Source organism: Zosterops lateralis, assembly GCF_965231275.1.
Source record: "Zosterops lateralis genome assembly, chromosome: 3".
Lineage (NCBI taxonomy): Eukaryota > Metazoa > Chordata > Aves > Passeriformes > Zosteropidae > Zosterops > Zosterops lateralis.
The window spans coordinates 15123140-15150268 of NC_139764.1; the positions used below are offsets into that span (position 1 = coordinate 15123140).

The 27129-nt window shown below is 46.3% G+C and overlaps 1 protein-coding gene and 1 long non-coding RNA gene across 2 annotated transcripts in view; both read right to left on the minus strand.

Moving 5' to 3' along the window:
• Window positions 1–669: 669 nt before the first annotated feature.
• Window positions 670–21503, minus strand: LOC310907733. The gene is made up of 3 exons (XR_014589707.1): window positions 21470–21503; window positions 21034–21075; window positions 670–925 (listed from the first exon to the last, which is right to left on the minus strand). It is a non-coding gene; the product is annotated as an uncharacterized lncRNA (long non-coding RNA).
• A 34-nt stretch (window positions 21504–21537) lies between these two features.
• Window positions 21538–27129, minus strand: part of LOC310906741 (DNA mismatch repair protein Msh2-like) — a gene marked incomplete at both ends in the record, with an annotated part of 6679 nt that continues 1087 nt past the window's right edge. Inside the window, 3 exons of the mRNA XM_083856197.1 lie at window positions 21538–21555; window positions 21602–21664; window positions 25981–26135. Coding sequence (XP_083712323.1) covers window positions 21538–21555; window positions 21602–21664; window positions 25981–26135 — 236 coding nt within the window. The remainder of the gene's footprint in view (window positions 21556–21601; window positions 21665–25980; window positions 26136–27129) is intronic.

Consider the following 27129-nt stretch of genomic DNA (forward strand, 5'->3'; position numbering starts at 1 on the left):
GAAACGGCTTTTTGCTGTGCAACAGTGTTGTGGATTGAAAGCAAAACGAATGAGAGGCTCCAAGTCAGAGATATATTTTAATAAGAAGAATGGTAAAAAGGTAAAAAAAAAAATAAATGCAATAACACAAAGGATCACTGACAGAGTCAGAATACAACCTGAGCAGGATAGTTGCAGCAACTTTAAATATGTACCAAGTGCCATAAAAACACTGTGTTCACTTAGACAGGAGACAGTCTCATTGCAACATCATGGTTACAAAATCATTACTTTCAGTAAAACTGCCACTGTCCCTTTTGGGCGGGACGTGACATACAAACACGCGATCAGGATCCAAAACTGAAGTTCTCCAGCTAATATACTCTTAACAAAGCATGACCTTAAGTCCTTGACTACTACATCACACTAACTTATAATATTCTTTGGTGGAAAGCAATTAGCGTCAATATAATAGGCAAGTATGGCTAAAAGTTAATAAGGCACGTGTTTAACTACAAATAATCTTTTTGTATCTTTTTAAATAGGTTTCCACGCTGACAGCCTTGTCTTCCTTGCTATGGATACTTTGCTAAGGCTAAAATAACCATTTATGCATGTATGCTACAAAACCCCAGTAAAAGCAGTTATCAACTCATTTCATCATCGATAACAAAAAAACCAGGGAGCAATAGTTAAATAAGGCCTCAGTAAGATGGGGCATTTAACTCAACAAACAGTAAAAGTAGTTGAATGGTTACCCCTCTTGGTTGCTAAGCGTTTTAACAATTGTTAAGTGAGCACAATTGCCTCCCTTTCAGGAGGAAACTTTTAAGAGTTAAGATCCATGCCTCCAATGCTTTTGTTGTCATCTTGCTTGACTCTGGCTTGTCTTCAGTTGATATAGTTAAGCATTCAGTCCTCTATGCATTTCATTCATTTCCTTCATCTGGAGGAGAGAAGGTAGAGGGAGATCAACATCTGTGCTACTTCTAACCTTCAAGAGTCAGTAAGTCATTGGGACTTAACAGCCCAGATTTTCATTAGCAAATGGATTTGATGCAGCACTAACAGAAACAACCACGACAAAGCCACCAGATTAAAAAAGAAAAAAAAAGCACGACTTAGGGTACATGCAGGAAGCAGACAACACTATTTAGCTACAACCTTGTTTGGATTCCTTCACAAAAGGCTCCACACTTGGCCCTGAAGCACCATTTGCTATTCCATTGGAAAGCAGCTCTTGAAGGGAAACTGGAAGACCCAGGCAAACACCTCAGTAAAGGTCTTAGTCACAGAACAAGACTATCAGCACTTCCTGTGGATTGCAGGCCCTCTGCTATACATATGTAAAATAGAACTGGCAGGAAAACCGAACCCCACCCCCACAGCCCTGGGAAAAGCAACAGATCACCAGCTGCCTTTGAAACTAGTGCAGAACTACACCGAGGTGAATCTAGCTACGGAATTTGAATACTTTCAGTCTCCTTGAACACATCTGAAGCACCCAAAGGGAGTTTTTAACCTACAGCAAGCTTGGGAGTTTCTGGATTCTGGTCAACCTCCTCCCCCACACAAGCACCACAAACAGAAATTAATTACCTCAGCTTCCACGTTTTTCCCTTTCTTCCTCCATCTCCAAAGCTGTAAGAGAAGGATGCAATCTATTCTAAGTCTCGATATACAAGTAACTTCATCTGGTTTTGACTTTAAAAACACAAGACTTGAAGCTGTCTGTTCCCCGTCCTTCAGAAGTGAGGTGGGTACAAACGAGCTTGTCTGTCACTCTGAACTGACTTAAACCAGGAGGCACTTTGTTCACCTCTGTGAATTGCCCCCAGCACTTGTTCTCCGGGTGACACCCTTCAGCTGTAACCTGGAACAGCAGCAGTGTGCCCATCACCAATTTCCCATCTCCCAAGTCTGAAGAAGCAACCAATTCACAAAGGGAGACTTTCCATCAGAGTCCAAACACGAATGTTGTGGCTTCCCAAATTGTGCCAGTACCGCTCTGCTTGGCAGCTTTATTAGAACTTACCAGAACAACAATTACAACTGCTATTAGTGCCAGTACAGGGACAGCAATAAGGCCGAGAGTGAGAGAACTTGTGGAAGACTCCGGTGCTATTTCATCAACACAGTACGCCCGTGAAATTTTAGCTATCTTCACTGGTTCATTGTCAATGCTGAAGTTTATCCCAGCATTATTATGAAAGATGGACTGACTTTTCACCTAAAACAGACAGGAAAAGAGAGACTTGCTAGTTGACATTGTAGGAAGGCATTTATCTCATCACAGGAATAATTCACCTTGCCTTAGCCAGTACACGGCCACACTCCCAAGAGCAGTGCAAGACACACGCCCGGCCTCTGGCAGACTTTACCGATGACACACTTACATCTTTCTCAAAGTAGTAGGCCACATCAGCTATATCCACATCTCCAACTGATTTGTCTAAGGAATTTTGCTTCAAATCAATAGTAATGTAAGGGTTTTCATACTGCAATAAAAACATAGTGCGGTATTAAGAAGGAGGTCCTTTAAATCCAGCTATCAAATATTCACCAAACATTATGATCCAGTTCATGAACTTGCATCCTGGAACAAGTTTATGGTTTTTGAACTCAAGCCAACTGTTTACAGTAGGATTTAAATTCCACTTTTTCAGCAAAGCAAAGAAGTTATCTACAGACTGAGGAGAGCAGTGTAGTTTCTCAGCATTTCTGTTCAGATATGCTATGTGCTAACTGCTCACTATTTTAAGAGCTTCTACTGGAACCCATGCAGTGTTGCATTAGTCAAATACGAGTTTTTAAAGTTATAACAAAACGAAGTTCTAATACTTTACTAAACATTATGTGCCTCTTACCTTAATATTTATGTTGCGGCGAGGCAGCTTATAACGACTGGTAATGCTGTTTGTGAAAATCCTGCAAAGACAGAAAGCCATGGCTGTTAAAACCAGTATTATTTCACACATATCATTTGAGGAGTAGAGAAGACCAGTGTAATTGTTTCCTTCTGCAGTCTCTGTGCTGGGTGGACCTCAGCCAGCAGCTAAACCCTCACCTAGTCTCTCACTCACTTCCCCCTAGCAGGACTGGGAAAAGAATCAGAAGGGCAAAAGCAAGGGGAAAAAAAACAAAACAAAACAAAACAAAACAAAACAAAACAAAAAAAAAAAAAAAAAAAAAAACCCTCATCATTTCAAATAAAGACAGTCTGGTAAGTGAAAGGGCTGGGTGGGGGAAATATAAAACCTCAAGTGGTGTCAAAGCAATCAGTCATCACTGACAGATCAATGTCTAGCCAACCTCTGAGCAATGGCTACTTGGGAAAAGACTTTCCCCCAGATTTATGGTTGAACGTGGCATTATACAATACAGGCTACCTGTTCAGTCAATTCAGGTCAGCCCTCTCCCCCCTTCCCAACCTCCTGCCCATCCCCAACCTACTCCCTGGGGCAGCAGAGTCAGAGTTTGAGAAGGCCTTGACATTATTTTGGTACATTGATTTGAGGGGGGAAAAAAACTAGCAATCCATTTTAAATGCAATGGGAATCTCTTTAGCAGTTAATTTGTTTCCAATACAAATTAAAACAACTCTATGAGGAACCTGCAACTTGCTGCAAAATGTCTTACAAACGAGTTCACAAGTCTGACAATGCTTTTAGCAACTGTTTAGAAATACAATAAATATGCAGTAGGACATGCAGACACCAGCATGACGTATCACTATCATCACTTACTTCTCTATAGATTCAGCATTCAAAGGAGCATTTCTCTCAGCATGTTTCAGCTTCATTTCGATGGACCTGAAGTACAATGAATATTCTTGAAGTGCATGCATATAAAACATACCCAAAAAATCTAACCCCAGGCTAAAACAACAGAACAATGAGACAAACCAAGGCAAGCATTCAATGTCCCCTTGCTTCTGAAGAAAAAACCCAGCAGTAACCAAGTGTTGATTGCTCCATCTTCATTCATCCCCAATGCATCATTCACACGAGGCAGAGCCTCATACAGGAATGTTTTCATGTCACAGCACACCCTGCTGAAAGACTTACATCCTTCTGACTACTTGACGGCCCTCTGAGTCTGCATCATGTTCATCAGTTCTTCTAACTCCAGCTGCCTTCACATAACAACAGGTGGTTTCACTGTACCCCTTTGTCTTGAAAGCATCAGCATAATCACACTCAGGATCATAGAAGCAACCAAATGCACCTTTTGGTTTCTTGCGATTGCCCGGTTTTGAGCCCATTGCTTCTGCTTCCACCAGCAGGCATTTTGAAGTCACTAGAAATAACCAGAAAATCGCGTTACGCAGCATCAGACCACACACGTCCAAAAGAGAGCTCTGAGTCTGTACAAACACGAGGTGACATCAGCAGCAACCAGATTCATGGAAGAGCAGATGTCTAATGTGTAGGTGGTGCATAAAATCAATACAACTGGGGTATGTCAGCCTCTCAAGGCAAAAGCCTAACAAATCCAGCCTAAGGACTCTCAGCTCCCATTTCTCACAGCCAGAGGGCTGCTCACAACTTAGCTGAGCTTGAACCCAGAGTGAGGCCTTGTCACAAGGCTCTTTCCCTCTAGATTTGTAGGAAAAGTGAGGATATGTGCTTGCAAGGAAGCTAAACACTCGTCTTCCAAGAAATTCTGGCCACTAAAGGACAAAAATTGAGGAGGAGGCGTGAGCCTACATCAGCACGAGCAGTGAACTCTTATCTTCCAACACCAGTTGACCTGGAAGACCAGGAAGAAGGACTCCTTCCGTGCCTCCATTGTTTGCTGGGAACTCAGCGGTGATTCTCACATATCCCCCAGTGTGTTTCCGCGCCACCCTCCTGGCCGTGCCCTTTTACTCACAAAAGGTGTAGTTGAAAATCATGTTGGAGCAGGTGCAGAACTCGTTGTTGAAGTTCCATTTGGTGATACAGTAGTTATTCTCCTTGCCGACACAGGCTGCAAGGGAAGCGGGGCCGTGAGCCGGGCACCGCGGGGCACCGCCACCCGCGCTCTGCCCCCGGACAAAGCCGCCCCTCTCGGGCCGGGCGGGGCGTGCCCGCAGCCCCTGCTCTCCCTCCCTCCCTTCCCCGGCCAGGGCTCTCCGCGCAGCCCCGGCTCTCCCCTGGGGGCGAGGACAAAGGGGCGCCGTCGGGGCCGGGCTCTCCTGCCCCCGGAGAACGGGACGGGGGAACGGTGTCGCCATTTGGGGCACGGGGCACCCAGCGGGGCGGGGCGGCCCCACAGAGAGCGGGGGCCGGGAGGGGGTCCCGGGGCTGGGCGGCTCGGCCAGGAGAGGGGCGCGGGCACTCACCGTTCTGGGCGGTGGCAATGGCAAAGAGAAATTCGTCACACTGCGCAGGATTTCCTGGAAAACACTATTTAGAAAAAGAAAAATACTTCTTTAAAGGTGTGTTACACACATTCTTTCTTTCTTTCTTTCTTTCAAAATAACAACTGACAAAACTCAGTGCTGAACAGTCCATTCATATAAAATGCACAGCAATTCTATTTTTTTAACCACTTGAATTTTACATATCATCTACACAGAGGAAAGCACTTCAGGTTTCTTTTATTTCTAACCTATGGCAAGGACACACAGCAAGCCCTTTCAGCTTAGAGCACTAGAAATTACAGTGATATGTATAACAGCTATAGAACCAATATATAACAATCAAATGTGATTCTTCATCATCAGTCCCTTAAAATACTAAAACTCCAAAAAGGAAAAATCTATGGGGTTTTATTTCCTGTCGTCCCACAACTATAAAGAAAGGCTGAAAATTGTACCTGGTGAGCTAAAGACCAGGAATCTTCATTCACAGATTCACTTCCTGCTTTATTCTTGCGAACTTCAACTCTGTAATGATGAACCATAAGCAGGTCCCTCACAAAAGATTCAAAGTCCACTTTATTAAGCACAACAATCTCAAGCTTCTGAAATCCTAAGGAAAAAAAAAGGAAATTATGAGATACCCGCATTGGTTCAAAAAGCTTATTTCCTTATTTTCTGTAATCAAAATCCCCAAGAACAACCATCAGAAAACACTGTCTTAATATCACAAAAGCAAACGTAGAATCCATGACACAACACAAACCCACAACATTCAACTGGTTAATACTAATGAAGAAAGCACACAACCTCTCCAAATAAAAACAACATTCAATTCCTGATTTCACTTTATGGGTATGTTAATATACACAAAGGGATGTGTTCCTCTCACAATCTCCTTGATTTCGGTTACTAATTAATATTTCACACATTTTGCTCTAATGACCATCAGAAGTCTGCTACAGGTTCCCTTCTGGACAACATCTTTTCTTCCCTGCACAAGCAGCTTCTGTTGACAGACAAGACTGCCCCTCTATTCACACTCACACAGCACTTGTGCCAAGACTTTTCCCTTTTATCATCATTTATCCAGTAAAAACAACAGATCATCAAAAAAATTAACAGTTTACATTAAAACCTAACTTAGAAAGTGCCTAATTGACAGATTTCTGGACTTCTGCTCCTGTACATCCAAGCAGATGGTGCAGCTGAACAAATTCAATTCCACGCAGCTGCCCAGGGGAGCAACAGCACCTCTACCTCCCCATCTCCAGCAGCAGCCTGCTCACAGAACCAGGAAATTCCACTGCTGAGCAAACTGGGGGTTCAGCTGAGCACACTGAGCTTTCTGCCAGCCTGGCAAGTGGAACTAACTCAGACTGGTGTCGGACACATTGCAGTTGGATGACACAACAAGCACCAGGGACTATCACATCCCTCTTCCAGCAGCATGCTTTAACCACACCTGAGGCTCTTCCCTCCTTCCACATGAAAGATGTTAAACAGCAAACTCCCACACCCACAGGAACTTATGGGTTTATTTAGAACAGGACTTTCTGAAACAGGTAAAAAATCTAATTCTACCTAATTATGTTCTCTTCCCCAGGGCAGGACTGTCCAACACAATTGTTCTTATTCTTTCAGTGGAGACAACACAATACAATGGCAGGGGCTGGGGAGCACCTGAAGTTCACGTGTACTCTGAAATCATCCTCAGAGCAACAAGTGCAGTTTTGTGCTTTTAGCTGGATAAGCTTTTAGAGGGTGTAAAATTGGAGCTGGTAGACCCGTGATTACACCGGCAAAACAACTTCTAAATTGAATACAACAACAATCCTGATTAATGTTTCTAGCCTGGAAGACACACCGAGCTTAGTGTTTTTTAATTTTTGTTTTATCTATGAGCTCATCACTCACAATAGAAAGGAAAAACCGCATGAGGAGCTCGTACTCTTTTTTATGCTGATGTTCGCACACACAAAACATCTGATTCATTAGAGAACATTTATTTTGCAAAGTCTGAGCCAATAACTCAGCGATTAAGGCTAATCCTAAGGTTTGTATTCCGACAAGATAATTTATCCCGCTGCTCTTACACCCGACATCTGCGAGCTCCACCGCCTTATACCAAGTGAGAAACCAAGAGCGGCGCGGGGTGGATGGCAAAGAAAACCTCAGGAAACACACGGAAACGTGCGGAAGTAAAGAACTTCCGTCAGTGACTGCCGGCCCCAGTGCCCCAGAGCGAACACTGAACAACACGGCCACGGCCCCGCATCCCCCTGGGCGCATCCACCGGCCCCGGCAGCGGCTCCCGCAGCGCCGCCCGGACCGGCCCCGCCCGGAGCCCGAGGCATCCCCGAGATGCCGCCGGGGCCGCTCCCTGTGACACCCGCAGGCCTCGGCCTGGGCACCGGGGCCGCGCCTGCCGGGGCCTCCCGGGGGTACCGGGGCCTCCGGGGGCTGCCATGGTTTTCCGGCGGCCTCTCGAGGTTGTCCGGAGGCCTCCCGGGGCCTCCAGGCGTTTTCCGGGGACCTCCCTGCGGTGTCACCACCGCCCCCTCCTTCCTCCGCTCCTCCCTGGGCGCCCGAGCCCGGCCGCACTCGCCTCACGCAGCTGCCCCCCGCCCGCCGCCGTCCCTCAGGCCCGTCCCCGGTGTCCCCTCGCTCCCCCGCCCGTCCCCGCTGTCCCCTCGCTCCCCCGCCCGTCCCCGCTGTCCCCTCGCTCCCCCGCCCGTCCCCGGTGTCCCCTCGCTCCCCCGCCCGCCCCCGGTGTCCCCTCGCTCCCCCGCCCGCCCCCGGTGTCCCCTCGCTCCCCCGCACACACCCGGGATGAGGTCGGGGTTGTGGCAGAGCTCTCAGGCGGCCAGCCGCGCATCCTCGCCGAGCACCGTGTAGCAGCCGCCGCGCTCGAAGAAGCGCGCGGTGGTGTCGGGCTTCTCGGGCAGCCTGGGCACGATGCGCTCCCAGTCCAGATCGGGGCACACGGCCTCCCGCTTCGCCTCCTGCGCCATCCCGGCCCGTGCCCACGGCCGCCACCCCCCACCAAACTCGCCACGCATACGCGGTCGGCGGAGCCCGCTCGGAGAGTGACAATCGCGGCAGCTCGCTTCAGCCAATCGTTGCGGGACGCGCCCGCGCGAGCTTCTCGACCCGCCCCCCGAGCCGGCCGCGCTGAGGGAGCGCGCGGGCCGGGGTGGTGCCGCCCTCATCTCGGATTTACTGAATCCCTTGGCTTGGAAAACTCCTCTGAGATCATCCAGTCCACCCTGCGACCCGACACCACCGTGCCGGCCCGGCCATGACGCCGAGTGCCGCGCGGGGCCTTTCCTTGAAGGCCTGCAGGGACGGTGACCGCACGCCCGCCCTGGGCACGTCGCTGCCAACGCCCGAGCTGAGGCGGGATAACCAGGGCGGGCCCGGCGGCCGTGCCCAGGCGGGCACTGCCTTTGCTCCGCGAGGAGAAGAGTGTCCTGTCCTGTTGGAAAGAGGGAGACTGACTCAACCGATGTTGATCAATCAGGCTCGATTTATTTGTTTTCTCGCTTACATTTATATTCTAAGTAATTAGTTCATACATATTGCAAAAGCCAAGCTCCTGATTGGTAGTGACCATACAATAGCTTACTTCATGTTATATCAGCATATTGCAACAGTTGTATCGCCTTGTGATATTTAGTTCCCCTCTTCTCATGATCTCATAAATTACGGGTGAATATGTGGCTGACTTGACCCTGAATTTGGCAACATGATCTCAGTTTCTCTCACAACTGTGGCCCCTCCTCCCAGCAGAGCAAGGCCCACCTCCTCATGATTTTCAATGTACCATTGCAGTATCTCTCGAGCTATTGGCAACAGAATAGTGCCTGGTTCATTCCCCGTGATCTGTTGTGCACGCTGTCTACCTTTATGGATAAGGACTGCCAACATTTCTGATTTTTGAAAAACAGTTTTACATTGTCGTAGGGGTGGCTGTAACCATTCTAATACCCGAATGTCTTTCTCCTCTCCCCTATTCTCCCCCTTTTCTTTAATTGTTGAACAAGGGCTCCAAGAGGATGGCATTTACCGAGCCATATAGCCAAATCAATAGGCAGGAAAGGGTCACGACGAGAAATACTGCCCTGCTGGATGATTTCAGCAGTTTTCTGGAGCACTGTACGCTGACGTAAGGTTGGCACAATTTTTGCAGTAGGATCAGTACCTCGCAACATCGGTTGCAATTCCATAAGCAGTTCATTTGGTATGCCAACCACCGGCTTGAGCCACTGTAAGTCCCCAAGCAATTTCTGAGCATCATTTAGAGTATGTAGTTCTGTTTGCAATGTAAGTTTCTGTGGAGTAATAGTGCTGTCTGTAATTTTCCACCCCAAATATTTCCACGGGGCCTGCAACTGCACTTTCTCCGGTGCAATTTGTAATCCCTGTTTTGCCAAGATATCTGTTACATATTTCAATTGCGCAGCTGTAAAAGGTTCAGCCTGTGCCAACAATGTATCTCCATGTAATTATAAGTAATTACATTGGGCCGTGCCTGTCGTATTGGTTGTAAGGCTGCTGTTACAAACAATTGACACAAGGTGGGGCTGTTGCGCACGCCTTGGGGAAGCACTGTCCATTCATAACGCTGATCAGGTTCAGCTCTGTTTATAGCCGGCAAAGTGAATGCAAACCGCTGTTTGTCGTCTGGGTGCAAGGGAATAGTGAAAAAACAGTCTTTTAAATCTATAATCATCAGAGGCCACTTTTCAGGGAGCATTGCTGGACTAGGCATTCCAGGTTGTAGAGCCCCCATAGCAACCATTTGTTCATTTACAGCCCTTAAATCATGGAGTAAACGGTATTTACCAGATTTCTTCCTGACAACAAATATGGGTGTATTCCAGGGGCTAACAGACAGTTTCAAATGGCCCTGGCAAAGTTGTTGCTGCACTAAATCATGTGCCTGTTGAAGACTTTCCCATTTTAGCGGCCACTGCTTTACCCACACTGGTGATGTTGTTTTCCAGGTTATGGGAATTGGGAAAGCCCAAGCAGTGGCTCCTTCCCCAAAGGGTGGTCGTTTGTGAGGACCATTCCCAACTGGGATAGTAAGTCTCTGCCTATAAGGCAACATACTCCTGTTGGTAACGTAGCCACAGCTAGTACACCATTTACTGTCCGATTGTCCATGGAGACTGTTATTTGGGGGGTACATTTAGCCAGCGTTACCCTCCTACTCCTGTTATGGTAGAACTGCCAGTCTCCAACGGCCACTCTTTTGGCCACACCTCTGGGTCAATAATGCTGGTGTCAGCACCTGTGTCCAAGAGACCCTTTAAGGTAATTGGGTGTCCAAAACATGTCAGAGTAATGTCCCTTCGTGGTCTGGTGGACAGATCAAGTGTGATCATTACCACACCACCAGTGGACCCAAAGCCCCCCGTTCTTGCTTCAGGATGTTGAGGGGCTAAGGGTTTAGCTAGCTGGGGCAGGGGAACTAGTTGGGCCAAACGTTGCCCTGCCTCTATTTTCGTTGGGGGTTGTGACACCTGCAGTATTATTTTTATTTCCCCGTTATAGTCCGCATCCAGAATACCAGGCAGCACAAATAATCCCATAAGAGACACTGATGACCGTCCTATAATCAGTCCCCCAAGTCTTTGTCCCTTTATTATCAATGGTCCATGCACACCTGTAGGTACTGCCATTGGAGCAGTGGTGAGAATGGTAACATCTACTGTGACTGCCAGGTCCAGGCCGAGGCTTCTGGAGGTGGCGGGGTGCGGGTCGCTGGCTGCTGTACAGCTGCTATTTGTGTCCCGGCGCGGCGGCTGGCTGGCGCGCTGGTCTTGTCGTTTCCCGATTTCCTCTGCCAGGCTCCTGTGTTATGGGTATCAGAGCGACACTTCTGACACCATACTCCACTGGCAGGACACTCTTGGCGAAAGTGACCTATTGCTCCACAGCGGTAGCACCTTCCTCGGTCTCTTCTGCCTCGCTTCGGCTGACTTGCTGTAACAGCAGCTTGGAGTGGGGCAAGAGCAGCAAAAACTTGAGCCTGACTACTCTCTGCGTGTTTCTGAAGTGTTTCACCTAGCCCTTTAATAGCCTCGACAATAAATGCCTGAGGCCCAGAGGGTGCAGAGGCTGCTTTCTCTAGAGCCTCTTCTACAGACCAATTAGCTCCCAGGGTGTTAACTAGGTTTTTTGTAGCCTGATTACCATTTTGGAGTATACACTGTTTTAACATAGCTCCTTGCCTATAGAATGGTACTTTAGCTTTTTCTATTCCTTCTACTAGTCGATCTACAAATTCGCCTAATGGTTCTTCTCTACTCTGTTTTATTCCCATATAAATAGGGGTCCCATGTGGATCTTTTACTTTATCCATAGCAGCTCTAGCGAGCTTCATGACCTCTCAACATTTTTCCGGTCCTAACAGAGCCTGTGCCTCTGTCCTTATCCAATTGCCTGTCCCCAGCAATTCATCTAAGGTAACCCCATGTAGAGGATCCCCAGGTTGTCTCTGTGTGGCAACTGACTCCTGCGCTAGGGCTTCCCAGTGGGCTTGAAATAACAAAAGTTGGTGGGGTGTAAACACAAGCTTAGAAATACCCCGACAATCTGCTGGCAACAGCAAATACGTACCCCAGATATAATCCAGCATTTGCCAAGCAGGCTCACTGTTTACCCCATATTGGCTAACAGTGGAGCGCAATTGGGAAAGTAATTTCCAATCAAGGGAAGTCAATTGGGCAGTGACACCTCCTCCCGGTGCAGGATTATATATCACCGGACATGCCATTGAGCTCCCTGCTTCTATCATCTGTGCATCCCCTCGTTCTACTCCTTCTCTAGCTAGTGCATTCCATGCCTCCCTCCGATTCCTGGCTACTACCTCTGTCAAATCTGATTCAACTTTTGGAATAGTTTCATCGCTCTCCCCAGTCCATGGTAATGGACATGAATCTGTCAGCTGACCCGCAGCGACTGGAGGCATTGGGGGAGCCGATGGTACAGAGTCTGCAGCCATCGTGTCCCCTCTGGTGGCACCCGTTTGCCCTGGAGGTAGATGTACTGCTGTACATGCAGGAGGCAAGGGAAAGCCTGACTCTGATGAATACATCAGATTCTTTCCCTGGGCTGCTACTGCCTGCTGAGCTGCTCATTTTTCTATTTGGTGTTGCAGCAGAGCATTGTGTACTGCTCGCCACTGTTTCCCTAACTTCTTAGCTGTTTTATCATCATCTAAACTTGCCTCTCATATCTTATCCCCAAATTTTCACCATTCAGAAAGCTCATGTACTGAATGGGGGTTCATAAAGCACCCCTTAGCATACCCATATGCTAGCAAGCCTGGCAACTCCTTTTTAATATCCATACCCTGGACTTGCCATTTTTCTAATAAATCATATGCTGCTTGCCTCTCCATGTCAGTCAGCGCTGTGCAGCTCCCCAAGGTCTCGGCAGCACGTATCAGCCGGCCCCACCGATGTGAGCACCGGGGCGTGGAAGCGTAATTGCTTCTTTTGCCGTTTTTCAGCTGGCTCCCCCTATGTGAGCACCGGGGCGCAGAAGAGCTTCTTTTTCGCCGTCCCTCTGCTTGCAGGACCTGAACTCCTACTCCTCCAACCGTGGTGCCGTATCACGTATCGGGGTCACCATTTGTTGGATGGATAGAGCCTGATTGATCAACATCGGTTGAGTCAGTCTCCCTCCATCCAACACTGTCCGGGCTCCAGAAGGCGGGCGCTGGATGGAGCACGGCCCCAGGCAGGGCTGTGGCCGGGCCAGCCGCACGGCCGGGGCGGTGGGGGACGGGCCCTCCTCTGCCCACGGCGGGAACCGTGTCCGGACACCCCGTGTGCTCCCTCTGGCACAGAGAGCAGCTCCGGGCCTCCCTCCAGCGGGGCCGCCCCTCCTGGGCAGCGCAAGAAACGAGGCAAAGGGCCCGAACATCCAAGGCTGGACCCCCATTTGCCCACAGGGATTGCCCAGGCCAGGGACAGAAGGGCAGGGACTGGCCTGCAGCACTCAGAGCTGTCCTGAGCCCTGAGCGAGGTGCTCCTCGTGCCCAGAGTGCTTTAGGGTTTTGTCATGCTCTTTTCCTTGCTCTGTCCTAAGCATGTTTCTTTTTGTTTGTTTGTTTGTTTTGTGTGCCTGATTTATCTTGTACTGTAAAGGCACAAAGGAATAGAAACAGCATAGGTGACAATCTTTCTTTTGGTGATTATTGTCTAAGAATAATGAGCAATGCCATGTTTCATCAGCTAAGCCAAGTCTTCTCGGAAACCTCTCTTACCTTTGCATTGCTTTTCATCTTTCCAATCGGAAACCACTGTATCCCAATTCCCAAATTCTTGTATCCCGATCCAGCTGCCTGCACACTATCACCTATAGACAAAACACCTCTTTTATTTTACGTGCCTCAGTATTCCTTGAATAAATGTTATGCTGTGGTTTGTGTACCTTGTACAGAATATCCCCTTGTTTGCCCTCCATTGCTTTCTCTCTTTTCTTCCCTATATTAGTCAGCTTCTCGAAACTCATCTCCCATCCTTCCTTTCTTCCTCCCTCCCATCGGTTTCCAGCTAAGGAAAGCTTTTGGGACCTCTGTTTCCAGATTTTCTCACCGGGCTTCTCTCTTCTTTCCAGCTGGGGAATCAATGTTCTCATCTTTGGTATTTCTTGGTGTCACCAGGTGCTTTTCCAAAGGGCCCTCAGGTGCCCACTTAAGAACTGCTTGAAGTTTTCACACTAAATGAACTCTTTACTGGCCCCCTGGTCTGAAGGTGGTGCCGTGTGGTGCCCGTTCCACCCCAGGGAATGCTTTGGTGTCCTCCCCTCTGCCCCTTTCCTGCCCGGTGGCACTCTGGACTTCCCATCCACCCTTCAGCCTTCCCCTCCCAAACCCTTGTGCTGTAGCCCTGAGGTAACACAGCTTTTCCAGCAAAGGCCTTCAAACCCCTTCTGTAAATGTATTTGCTGAAGGACCACAGGGGGTGGTTCTGCTGAAGGAGAAGTCCAATCTGCCTTCATTTGATGTGGGAAGGAAGGAGCAAAGGAGGCAGGTCTCTCTCTAGAGCTTTGGCAGCTTTGGAGTAGCCCAAAATCTTCCTTTGGTCTCCAAAACAGTTGTAAGAAGGACAGTGTTTTGGCGAGCCAAATATATTTATTTTGGTGTGAATAAATGTACCTTTCCTAACGTTCTTTTCAGAAGCAGCTGAACTGTCGGGTCTGATGCCTCACCAAAAGCGCTTGTTGGCAGCAATACTCACATAGTAAACTCAGCCTGAACAACTGGCTGAATCGTTCAGCAATGGGAATGCACTCACAGTGTCGGGCAACCTTGCCAAGCATCGATAATACCAGGTCAGCCCAGAACACACATTTTGAATAGCTGGGACAGCTCGTCTTTGTGCACTGGTGTTTACAGAGAAGGCAGGGGACAGGACAGGGAGAAAAGGAGGAGTGTCCCATACCAACATCTGGAGACAGCGGGGACTCCAGGGACCTCACTGTCATCTCCAAAAGCGGTAAAACAATGCCTGCTAGGCCGTAATTGCGGCGTGTTTCAGCGTTTCCCTCTCTCTGGCCCGGGCTGGTCGCACCTCCTCCTCCTGCAGCGCTTTGCTCTGGGCAGCTCCGCGGGCTCCACCCAAACCAGCCGCTGGTGCCCTGGGTGCGGTGACCGGAGCCCGCCAGCAACATTGGTCTTGTGGCATCCCCTGCACAGGACAGCTCAGCACGGGCACCTTCCCTTGGAGCCTCTGCCCTTTCCGTGTGCCGTTGTTCTTCCCGGGCAGCTCCAGCAGGGAGCGGCTGATCCGCACAGGTCAGCCCTGAGCGGGGACCATTTCCCTGGAGCCGGGCTGGCTCGATTCACTGTATCAGAGCACCCCCTGCTTTTTCCCTTGCCCCCCAGCAGCGACGGGAATGAGATGCCTGTGATTGTCACGCCCAGGGCGGGTGGAAAACTGCTGCTAACCGAGACCTTAATTAATTTCTTTGCTTTCTTAGGCATAAGTAGCGTACAGAGCAAAGTTACAATGGGTTTTCAGTTAGGAAAAGGGATGTCCTTTAACCACTTTACAGGGGGAAAAAAAAAAAGAGAAAAAATAAACTCTTTCAGCAGTGGTTAGTTAGTGTACAGCTGTGATCAGTGGCAGCTCTGAGGCTTTTGAGCTGGTGGGGATGTCAGCAGAAAATCTGGTATCAGACTGATGTGCGTCTGTGTGTACACACACAGGTCGTGCAGCAGAGACTTAACAGGATAAGAATATTTAGATAACACAAGTTGGAAAACAGAAAATAGGGCTGTTGCCTTCTAGAGAACCTTTTAACTTTCTTCTGTTTACTTTTTTCACTCAGATTTGGCACAGCCATGCCCTACTTGGCAGGCAAGTGTAAGAATTCTGCAGTGGATATTAGAGGATAATTTAGAGGATAGTAGAGGAAAAAAAAATCACTTCTTACATGTGTGAGGTTTTCACACCCTATAAACTGGTCAGTGTTTCCTCTACCATCACACACCACCTCCTTTTTGTGCGTGTCTGCCCTTGCATGTCCCTGCTAAGACAAGGATTTGAACAAAGCTCGTAACACTCTCTGGGTTTGGGATCAACTATTCTGAACATACAAGGCACCCCTGCAGCATCCCTGACTGCCTGCACGCCCTGGGATGGACCTTTACCAGACTGCAGCCTTTCCTGGCAGCTGCTAGAATCCCCTAAGTAGCACTTGTCAAGTTGGAGCAGCAGAGCTGCTAGCATTTTTAGTTTACTAGAATATTTTTCTGGCAATTTCATGTCATCCGGAGTCACTGTGTTCTGGTGGTCAAAGCCCAGCAGGTGAGGATATAAACAAACATGATTCACAAACAGTGGCTTTTCTCTTACCAAACTGCCCTGACAGTTCAGGAGGGTAATGGCTACAGTACTGTCAACAGACCCCACAGATGTGACACTGACCTTTCATTTTCTAGCTCTGGAAACTGTGCTCTGGCATTTCTCAGGTCTTACAAGAAAGTTGTATAGACTTTATTGGTCATCCTTTCTCAAATACATTATTAGCACACCCTCTTCTTAAAAGTCTGTCATTGCCTTTACATAAACATATATTTAACTTTACTCTGCAGTGATAATAATACATATTTGATAGTGTAATAATCCATGAGGAAGTAATAGATTTGCACTTGCCTATACAAACACTGTTTTCCCATGCTGTACATAGGCACTAAGATATGTGTTATTACTAGGGTTTCTTGCAGTTTGTGTCTATCCCTCTGCAACACAAACATCTCATTTACCCAGTCTTAATACATTTTCAATCTGCCCTTCATATGCTTTCTCAAAATTGACATTACATGAAAAGAAACATTGTATCTCAAATTTGTGTGCAACTTTAGATTTTAAAAATATGCTCTTTGACGTAAGGAAGTTAATGAACAAGGCAAATGGAAGTATCAAAGTATTTACCTGGTTAAAAGTTGATGTGGAGACTACTAGTCCTTTATGACGTTCTATCAGTCTGTTAGTTTTACAGGAAACTCTCTTTTTAACTTTGCTGAATGCTTTCCAATAGTATTAAAAGTATCCAAGTATCAAAATAGCAACCATCTAATATTTTGCTATTTAATACCTTTTTTTTTTCAGTAGCAATCATTTTTTGCCATATTGCTCTATATATGAGAAGAACTATCACATGTATATGTGGATAGTTGACAATCTGATAATTGCCTTTTTTAATTTAAATTTCATCACATTAGTCTCCTCTCAGTAGAAAAATCTATAAAACACAATAAGCTGCAGGATACCAATACACCACTTTCTCAGGTATTTCCCCTCTCATCCTTTCCCTATAAATACACACTTTTATGCAGCTGGACAACTGCAGTGTTTAGTAAATAGAACAACACAAAGGCCAACATGCCAATAAAATAAATTAAATCAGGAAACTAATGAAAAAACTATTACTGATCACCATTTTGAGAGCTGAGCAGCACCATGTTAGTACCACAGTAACTGAATTTAGAAACAGTGCATTTCCTTCAGTTGTGGATTTAGTTAAACTCTGGGTTTTATTTAATGTCTGTAAAATTTCTGGTTTTCTAACTCCTTGGCTCGTTTCAGGCAAATTTGACAAGGAAGAAGACTGTAACACAGCACTGAGCTTCATAGCCAAGACAAAAAGTCCACTCAGTAAGAAAAATGGAAGAGTGTCTGAATGCCTCCCTGTAGTGTGGGAAAAGCAGGGAGAAGATGATGTTCAAACAAACCGATCGGGACAAGGTCCAGGCCACACAGCAGCCACCAGCCCGTCCAGTCAAGCCTGCACAGGTGCAGCCCCAGCCCAGCCACAGCACACAACAGCTCTTTCCATCAGCCCACAGGCCAGAAACCCGGTGTGAAAGGGGGAGGGAAGGAGGACAGAAAACAATGCCATTAGAAGACTGGGGAGAAGAAAGAAAGGGCAAGGATTCCCACAGTGCACACGTTTAAGGAAGTGGAGGAGACTGAAGCACTGGGGAAGACAATAACACACACAAGTCACCACAAGACCACCTTACTGACAACTTGGCTTTATTTGGTTAACAGCTTAACAGAATTGTACAAAATTCATCACACACCTCAGTAGAGCGCCCACATACCTGGGGAGAGAGGGAATGGCACAGATCAGCAGAGGGAGAGCCTGCCCTGCAGAAGTCAGCACTGACAAAGCTGCCTGAAAAGGCTGCAGAACATTCCAGTAAATGCCCTGCTTCAGGAGTTTTGTGCAACATCCCACACGGCAATGCATGCACGAGAGGTACCACCCTGGTGAAGGGCAGAAGGGATACTGGTGAGCTGTGACAGTGGAGCTGACAGCACCACAGCTCAGCAACTCCCCTGTGCTATCTAGCAGGCACACTGATGGGACACACTTCCCATTTAATTTCATGAACAGGACCTTGAATATCCTCTCAGTAGTTTATCCTACTTTTCCTGTTCTAGCCAGGGTGGGTCAAAACATGCACCACATTAGTAACAAGGTTTGTCATTCAGTTCCTTATCTTGCATCTCATTATTTCTTTGGCAACAGGAGTTACAGCATTTCCTTTATAAATCAGACACGCTGCAGGGATTGCCAGCCAACATCCATGGCACAGGTAACTGACTGCCAAAGCAAGCTCTCGTGTCCAGGGAAGGCTGTGGGAGGCTGAGAGCCTGTGAACTCTGCTCAGCATCTATGGCACACAACAGGAATAACAGCAGAAACGGCTTTTTGCTGTGCAACAGCTCTGCCACAGACAAAATCACAGTAATGAGGTAAATTGTTCTCTGCCAGCTCCACCATCAGATGCCAGGCCTGCCCACCCCCAACCCTGCACCAGAGAGGTCCTGGGCCAGAGGCTTATTTTAAATACTTACACAGCATTGGAAACATCAGTCTATGCAGTCTCAGCCTGTTCATTTTTTATACAACAATCTGTATAGTAGCATTTCACTCTGGTTGCATACTTTACACAGCTTCAAGAAAAAAATATCATACTACTGAGATAGTAGATGGTTAAAAATGTGCTAACTGGAGATCTAGAATATTTTCAAGTATGCTGAGGTTCAATGCTTTAAGGAATCAAACTACAGATTTGTAAGCATGATAACAGCAGATTATTATTTCACCATGGAAGAATTAGAAGCCTGTTTCAAAGTTTTTATTAATTCAAGTCATAAAAAAGTTACAGCAACTTCAAATATGTACCAAGTGCCATAAAAACACTGTGTTCACTTAGACAGGAAAAAGTCTCATTACAACATCATGGCTACAAAATCATGACTTCCAAAAAACTCCCACAAGGGTAAAATAACCATTTATGCATGTATGCTCCAAAACCCCAGTAACAGCAGTTGTCAACTCATTTCATCATCGATAACAAAAAAATCAGGGAGCAATAGTTAAGTTTTACTTGAGTAAGAATGGGGCATTTAACTCAACTATCGCCACCCGCCTCTGCCTCCGGCTAGCTCTTCTGAGGGCAGCGACCTTCCCTAGCGAGTTGCCTTGAGTAAGGCAGCCTCAGTCCAGGTGGCGCAGGGCACCTCGGCAGATTTCAGCTCTTTTGTCAAGTCCAAGAGTGTCAGTCCGGACAAGGCTCTAGCTGTTGGAGGCTGCTCTTCCTGAGGGGGTTATCCCAAGTGGCACAGAAGGAAACCCAGGAGCCAGGGATGGTCTTCGGGAGGCTTCTTTACTTCATCTCCGCCGACGGGCCAAAGACCCCAAAGGGCTCAACTGTCAGGGTTTTATGCACCTACCAAAGGGGGTGGGGTTTTACCAACAGCCAATGGGGTTACAAACTGAGGAAATGGACCAATCAGGGAGAACATTAGTAAAGAAATGAGGGGATCGAAACTTGGACCACTCAAGGGAAGGATACAGAACTGACCAACCAGGGAACAGAACTGGGGTAGCCAATCCATGGCTGGGGGGTGCTCATGCTCTGTCTGCTCTCCAAGACGGAGTGCAGGGTGCATGACCCTTTCAATGTCCTCTTCAGAGGCAGGGGCCTCCACGCTCAACAAACAGTAAAAGTAGTTGAATGGTTACCACTCTTGGCTGTTAAGAGTTTTAACAATCATTAAGTGAGCACAGTTGCCTCCCTTTCAAGAGGAAACTTTTAAGACTTAAGATCCATGCCTCCAATGCTTTTGTTGTCATCTTCCTTGAATCTGGCTTGTCTTCAGTTGATTTAGTTAAACATTCAGTTCTCTATGCATTTCATTACTTTCATTATTTTCATTAGTTTGACTATTTTCATTAGTTTGACTATTTTCATTAGTTTGACTATTTTCATTAATTTGATTATTTTCATTAGTTTGACTATTTTCATTAATTTGATTATTTTCATTATTTTGATTATTTTCATTATTTTGATTATTTTCATTATTTTGATTATTTTCATTAATTTCTTTCATTTCATTAATGAAATTAATTTCATTAATTTGATTAATTTCCTTAATTTCCTTCATTTCCATCATTTCATTAATTCCGTTCATTTCCTTTGTTTCCTTAATTCCGTTCTTTTCCTTCATCTGGAGGAGGGAAGGTAGAGGGAGATCAACATCTGTGCTACTTCTAACCTTCAAGAGTCAGTAAGTCATTGGGACTTCACAGCCCAGATTTTCATTAGCAAATGGATTTGATGCAGCACTAACAGAAACAACCACGACAAAGCCACCAGATTAAAAAAGAAAAAGAAAACAAAAGCACGACTTAGGGTACATGCAGGAAGCAGACAACACTATTTAGCTACAAGATTGTTTGGATTCCTTCACAAAAGGCTCCACACTTGGCCCTGAAGCACCATTTGCTATTCCATTGGAAAGCAGCTCTTGAAGGGAAACTGGAAGACCCAGGCAAACACCTCAGTAAAGGTCTTAGTCACAGAACTAGACTATCAGCACTTCCTGTGGATTGCAGGCCCTCTGCTATACATATGTAAAATAGAACTCGCAGGAAAACCGAACCCCACCCCCCCACAGCCCTGGGAAAAGCAGCAGATCACCAGCTGCCTTTGAAACTAGTGCAGAACTACACCGAGGTGAATCTAGCTACGGAATTTGAATACTTTCAGTCTCCTTGAACACATCTGAAGCACCCAAAGGGAGTTTTTAACCTACAGCAAGCTTGGGAGTTTCTGGATTCTGGTCAACCTCCTCCCCACACAAGCACCACAAACAGAAATTAATTACCTCAGATTTCTTGTTTTTCTTTTTCTTCATCCATCTCCAAATCTGTAAGAGAAGGATGCAATCTATTTTAAGTCTCGATATACAAGTAACTTCATCTGGTTTTGACTTTAAAAACACAAGACTTGAAGCTGTCCGTTCCCCATCCTTCAGAAGTGAGGTGGGTACAAAGGAGATTGTCTGTCACTCTGAACTGCTTTAAACCAGGAGATACTTTGTTCACCTCTGTGAATTGCCCCCAGCACTTGTTCTCCGGGTGACACCCTTCAGCTGTAACCTGAAACAGCGGCAGTGTGCCCATCACCAATTTCCCATCTCCCAAGTCTGAAGAAGCAACCAATTCACAAAGGGAGACTTTCCATCAGAATCCAAACATGTACCTTGTGGCTTCCCAAATTGTGCCAGTACCGCTCTGCTTGGCGGCTTTATTAGAACTTACCAGAACAACAATTGCAGCCACTATTAGTGCCAGTACAGGGCCAGCAACAAGGCTGAGAGTGAGAGACTTCATGGAAGACTCCGGTGCTATTTCACCAACACAGTACGCCTGTGTAATTTTAGCTATCTTCACCGGTTCATTGTCAATGCTGATGTTTATCCCGGCATTATTATGAAAGATGGACTGACTTTTCACCTAAAACAGACAGGAAAAGAGAGACTTGCTAGTTCACATTGTAGGAAGGCATTTATCTCATCACAGGAATAATTCACCTTGCCTTAGCCAGTTCACAGCCAGACTCCCAAGAGCAGTGCAAGACACACGCCCGGCCTCTGGCAGACTTTACCCGTGACACACTTACATCTTTCTCAAATTTGTGGGCCACATCTGCTATATCCACATCTCCAACTGATTTGTCTAAGGAATTTTGCTTCAAATCAATAGTAATGTAAGGCTTTTCATACTGCAATAAAAACATAGTGTGGTATTAAGAAGGAGGTCCTTTAAATCCAGCTATCAAACATTCACCAAACATTATGATCCAGTTCATGAACTTGCATCCTGGATCAAGTTTATGGTTTTTGAACTCAAGCCAACTGTTTACAGTAGGATTTAAATTCCACTTTTTCAGCAAAGCAAAGAAGTTATCTACAGACTGAGGAGAGCAGTGTAGTTTCTCAGCATTTCTGTTCAGATACAGCTATTTGCTAACTGCTCGCTATTTTGAGAGCTTCTACTGGAACCAATGCAGTATTGCATTAGTCAAATACGAGTTTTTAAAGCTATAACAAAACAAAGTTCTCATTCTCTACTAAACATTATGTGCCTCTTACCTTAATATTTATGTTGCGGCGAGGCAGCTGATAACGACTGGTAAATGTATCCATTAAATTTCTGCAAAGATAGAAAGCCATGGCTGTTAAAAACAGTATTATTTCACACATATCATTTGAGGAGTAGGGAAGACCAGTGTAATTGTTTCCTTCTGCAGTCTCTGTGCTGGGTGGACCTCAGCCAGCAGCCAGACCCTCACCTAGTCTCTCACTCACTTCCCCTGAGCAGGATCGGAAAGAGAATCAGAAGGGAAAAAGCAAGGGGAAAAAAACCCAAACCAAACCAAAACAACCCTCATCAGTTCAAATAAAGACAGTCTGGTAAGTGAAAGGGCTGGGTGGGGGAAATATAAAACCTCAAGTGATGTCAAAGCAATCAGTCATCACTGACAGATCAATGTCCAGCCAACCTCTGAGCAATGGCTACTTGGGAAAAGACTTTCCCCCAGATTTATGGTTGAACATGGCACTATACAATACAGACTACCTGTTCAGTCAATTCAGGTCAGCCCTCTCCCCTTCCCAGCCTCTTGCCCATCCCCAACCTACTCCCTGGGGCAGAGTCAGAGTTTGAGAAGGCCTTGACATTATCTCAGTGCTGCTCAGCAGTAGGTAAAACACCGGTGAATTAATCAACACCATTTTGGTCACTGGTCAAAAACGCAGCACCACACCAACTGCTACCGAGAAAATTAACCCCATCCCAACCAAACCCAGTGCACTCTCTTCATACTAGAGTTCAATCTGCCCCTAACAGTGAAAATGCACTAACTGTAAAATAAATACTTGTGTTAGACAAGAGTTTTATTGTGAAGAGTTCAGAAGAAGAGCTAGAGGACAGAAGCTTTTGTTCTGGAAAGGAGGTGATCTAAAAGATACAAGTACACTTTTAACGAAATTTAAAAATAAAAAAAAGAGGCTAAACTCAGTTTTCCCCTGCTGCTCCTATGTAGTCCTTCTGGCATTTTTTTCAGCTTAGTTTCTGAACAGTTTCATCCATTATCTTCCATTTCTTTTCGTACATTGATTTGAGGGGGGGAGGGAAACTAGCAATCCATTTTACATGGAAGGGAATCTCTTTAGCAGTTGATTTGTTTCCAATACAAATTAAAGCAACTCTATGAAGAATCTGCAACTTGCTTCAAAATGTCTTACAAACGAGTTCACAAGTCTGACGATGCTTTTAGCAACTGTTTAGAAATACAATAAATATGCAGTATGACATGCAGACACCAGCATGACATATTACTATCATCACTTACTTCTCTATAGATTCAGCATTCAGAGGAGCATTTCTCGCAGCATGTTTCAGCTTCATTTCGATGGACCTGAAGTACAATGAATATTCTTGAAGTACATGCATATGAAACATACCCAAAAAATCTAACCCCGGGCTAAAACGACAGAACAGTGAGACATAACCAAGGCAAGCCTTCAATGTCCCCTTGCTTCTGAAGAAAAAACCCAGCAGTAACAAAGTGTTGATTGCTCCATCTTCATTCATCCCCAGTGCATCATTCACGCGAGGCAGAGCCTCATACAGGAATGTTTTCATGTCACAGCACACCCTGCTGAAAGACTTACATCGTTCTGACTAATTGACTGCCCTCTGAGTCTGCAACATGTTCATCAGTTCTTCTAACTCCAGCTGCGTTCACACACCAACAGGTGGTTCCATTGTACTCCTTGGTCTTGAAAGCACCAGCATAATCACACTCAGGATCATAGAGGCCATCGGTATCTTCAAATGCATCTTTGGGTTTCTCACGATGGCCCGATTTTGAGCCCATCACTTCTGCTTCCACCAGCAGGCATTTTGAAGTCACTAGAAATAACCAGAGAATCGCGTTACGCAGCATCAGACCACGCACGTCCAAAACAGAGCTCTGAGTCCGTACAAACACAAGGCGACATCAGCAGCAACCAGATTCATGGAAGAGCAGATGTCTAATGTGCAGGTGGTGCATAAAATCAATACAACTGGGGTATGTCAGCCTCTCAAGGCAAAGGCCTAACAAGTCCAGCCTTAGGACTCGCAGCTCCCATTTCTCACAGCCAGAGGGCTGCTCACAACTTAGCTGAGCTTGAACCCAGAGTGAGGCCTTGTCACAAGGCTCTTTCCCTCTAGATTTGTAGGAAAAGTGAGGATATGTGCCTGCAAGGAAGCTAAACACTCATCTTCCAAGAAATTCTGGCCACCAAAGTACAAATATTGAGGAGGAGGCGTGAGCCTACATCAGTACAGGCAGAGAATGCTTATCTTCCAACACCGCTTGACCTGGAAGACCAGGAAGAAGGACTCCTTCCTTGCCTCCATTGTCTGCTGGGAACTCACTGGTGATTCTCACATATTCCCCAGTGTGTTTCCGTGCCACCACCAGCCGTGCCCATTGCTCACCAAAGGGGTTGTCCGAAGAGATGCTGGAGCAGACGCCTTTGTAGTTGCAGCACTTGTTGTCCAACTCCCAGTTTGTGATACAGTTGTTATTCTCCTGGCAGACACAGGCTGCAAGGGAAGCGGGGCCGTGAGCCGGGCACCGCCACCCGCGCTCTGCCCCTGGACAAAGCCGCCCCTCTCGGGCCGGGCGGGGCGTGCCCGCAGCCCCTGCTCTCCCTTCCTCCCTCCCTTCCCCGGTGAGGGCTCTCCGCGCAGCCCCGGCTCTCCCCTGGGGGCGAGGACAAAGGGGCGCCGTCGGGGCCGGGCTCTCCTGCCCCCGGAGAACGGGACGGGGGAACGGTGTCACCATTTGGGGCACGGGGCACCCAGCGGGGCGGGGCGGCCCCACCGAGAGCGGGGGCCGGGAGGGGGTCCCGGGCCCGGGCGGCTCGGCCAGGAGAGGGGCGCAGGCACTCACCGTTCTGGGCGCTGGCATTGGCAAAGAGAAAGTCTTCACACTGCTCAAGATTTCCTGGAGAACACTATTTAGAAAAAGAAAAATACCTTTTTAAAGGTGTGTTACACACATTCTTTCTTTCAAAGTAACAACTGATAAAAGTCAGTGCTGAACAGTCCATTCATATAAAATGCACAGCAATTCTATTTTTTCAACCATTTGAATTTTACATATCACCTACACAGAGGAAAGCACTTCAGGTTTCCTTTATTTCTAACCTATGGCAAGGACACACAGCAAGCCCTTTCAGCTTGGAGCACTAGAAAATACAGTGATATGTATAACAGCTATATTGCCGTTTGCCGCCGGGAGGGAAGACACAACAACCATTGTGATTGAATAGGTGCTTCCGATTTATTCTGTGTTAGTGCACACATTTATACATTCTCTAAGCAGCTCATTAGTTAGGCATACACATAACTTTATGATTGGTTGGCAATCTAAATGCTATATTTGCATTTTATCTAGTTTCGTTCTCATCCTCCCTTATTCTGCTGACGGTAGGCATCCTGTCTATTGTATAACTTGTTACTTAAAGCCAGGCTGACCTTGCCTAAGTGTTCTCTGATGCAGAACTTCCCATGCCTAGGAGTTCTCTAATGTAAGGCCATCCAGACCTTTATCCTGCAACCACATCTCCACACAGCTATATAACCAATACATAACAATCAGGTGTGATTCTTCATCATCAGTCCCGTAAAATACTAAAACTCCAAGAAGGAAAAAGCTATGGGTTTTCTCTTCCTTTCATCCCACAATTATAAAGAAAGGCTGAAAATTGTACCTGGTGAGCTAAATACCAGTCATTTTCCTTCACAGATTTGCTCCCTGCTTTGTTCTTGTAAACTTCAATTCTGTAATGATGAACCAGAAGCAGGTCCCTCATAAAGGATTCAAAGTCCGCTTTATTAAGCACAACACTCTCAAGCTTCTGAGTTCCTAAAGAAAAAACAAACCAAAAAACACACAATAATTATGAGATACCTAAATTTGTTCATAAAGCTCATTCTCTTATTTTCTGTAATACAATCCCCGGGAACAGCCATCAGAAGACACTGTCTTAATATCCAAAAAGCAAACGTAGAATCCATGACACAACACAAACCCACAACACTGAACTGGTTAATACTAATGAAGAAAGCACATAACCTCTCCAAATAAAAACAACATTCAATTCCTGATTTCACTTTATCAGTATGTCAATATATACAATATATTGTTCCTCTCACAATGTCCTTGACTTGGGTTACTAATTAATATTTCACACATTTTGCTCTAATGACCATTAGAAGTCTGCTACAGGTTCCCTTCTGGACAACATCTTTTCTTCCCTGCACAAGCAGCTTCTGTTGACAGACAAGACTGCCCCTCTATTCACACTCACACAGCACTTGTGCCAAGACTTTTCCCTTTTATCATCATTTATCCAGTAAAAACAACAGATCATCAAAAAAATTAACAGTTTACATTAAAACCTAACTTAGAAAGTGCCTAATTGACAGATTTCTGGACTTTTGCTCCTGTACATCCAAGCAGATGGTGCAGCTGAACAAATTCAATTCCACGCAGCTGCCCAGGGGAGCAACACCACTTCTACCTCCCCATCTCCAGCAGCAGCCTGCTCACAGAACCAGGAAATTCCACTGCTGAGCAAACTGGGGGTTCAGCTGAGCACACTGAGCTTTCTGCCAGCCTGGCAAGTGGAACTAACTCAGACTGGTGTCGGACACATTGCAGTTGGATGACACAACAAGCACCAGGGACTATCACATCCCTCTTCCAGCAGCATGCTTTAATCACACCTGAGGCTCTTCCCTCCTTCCACATGAAAGATGTTAAACAGCAAACTCCCACACCCACAGGAACTTATGGGTTTAGTTAGAACAGGACTTTCTGAAACAGGTAAAAAATCTAATTCTTCCTAATTATGTTC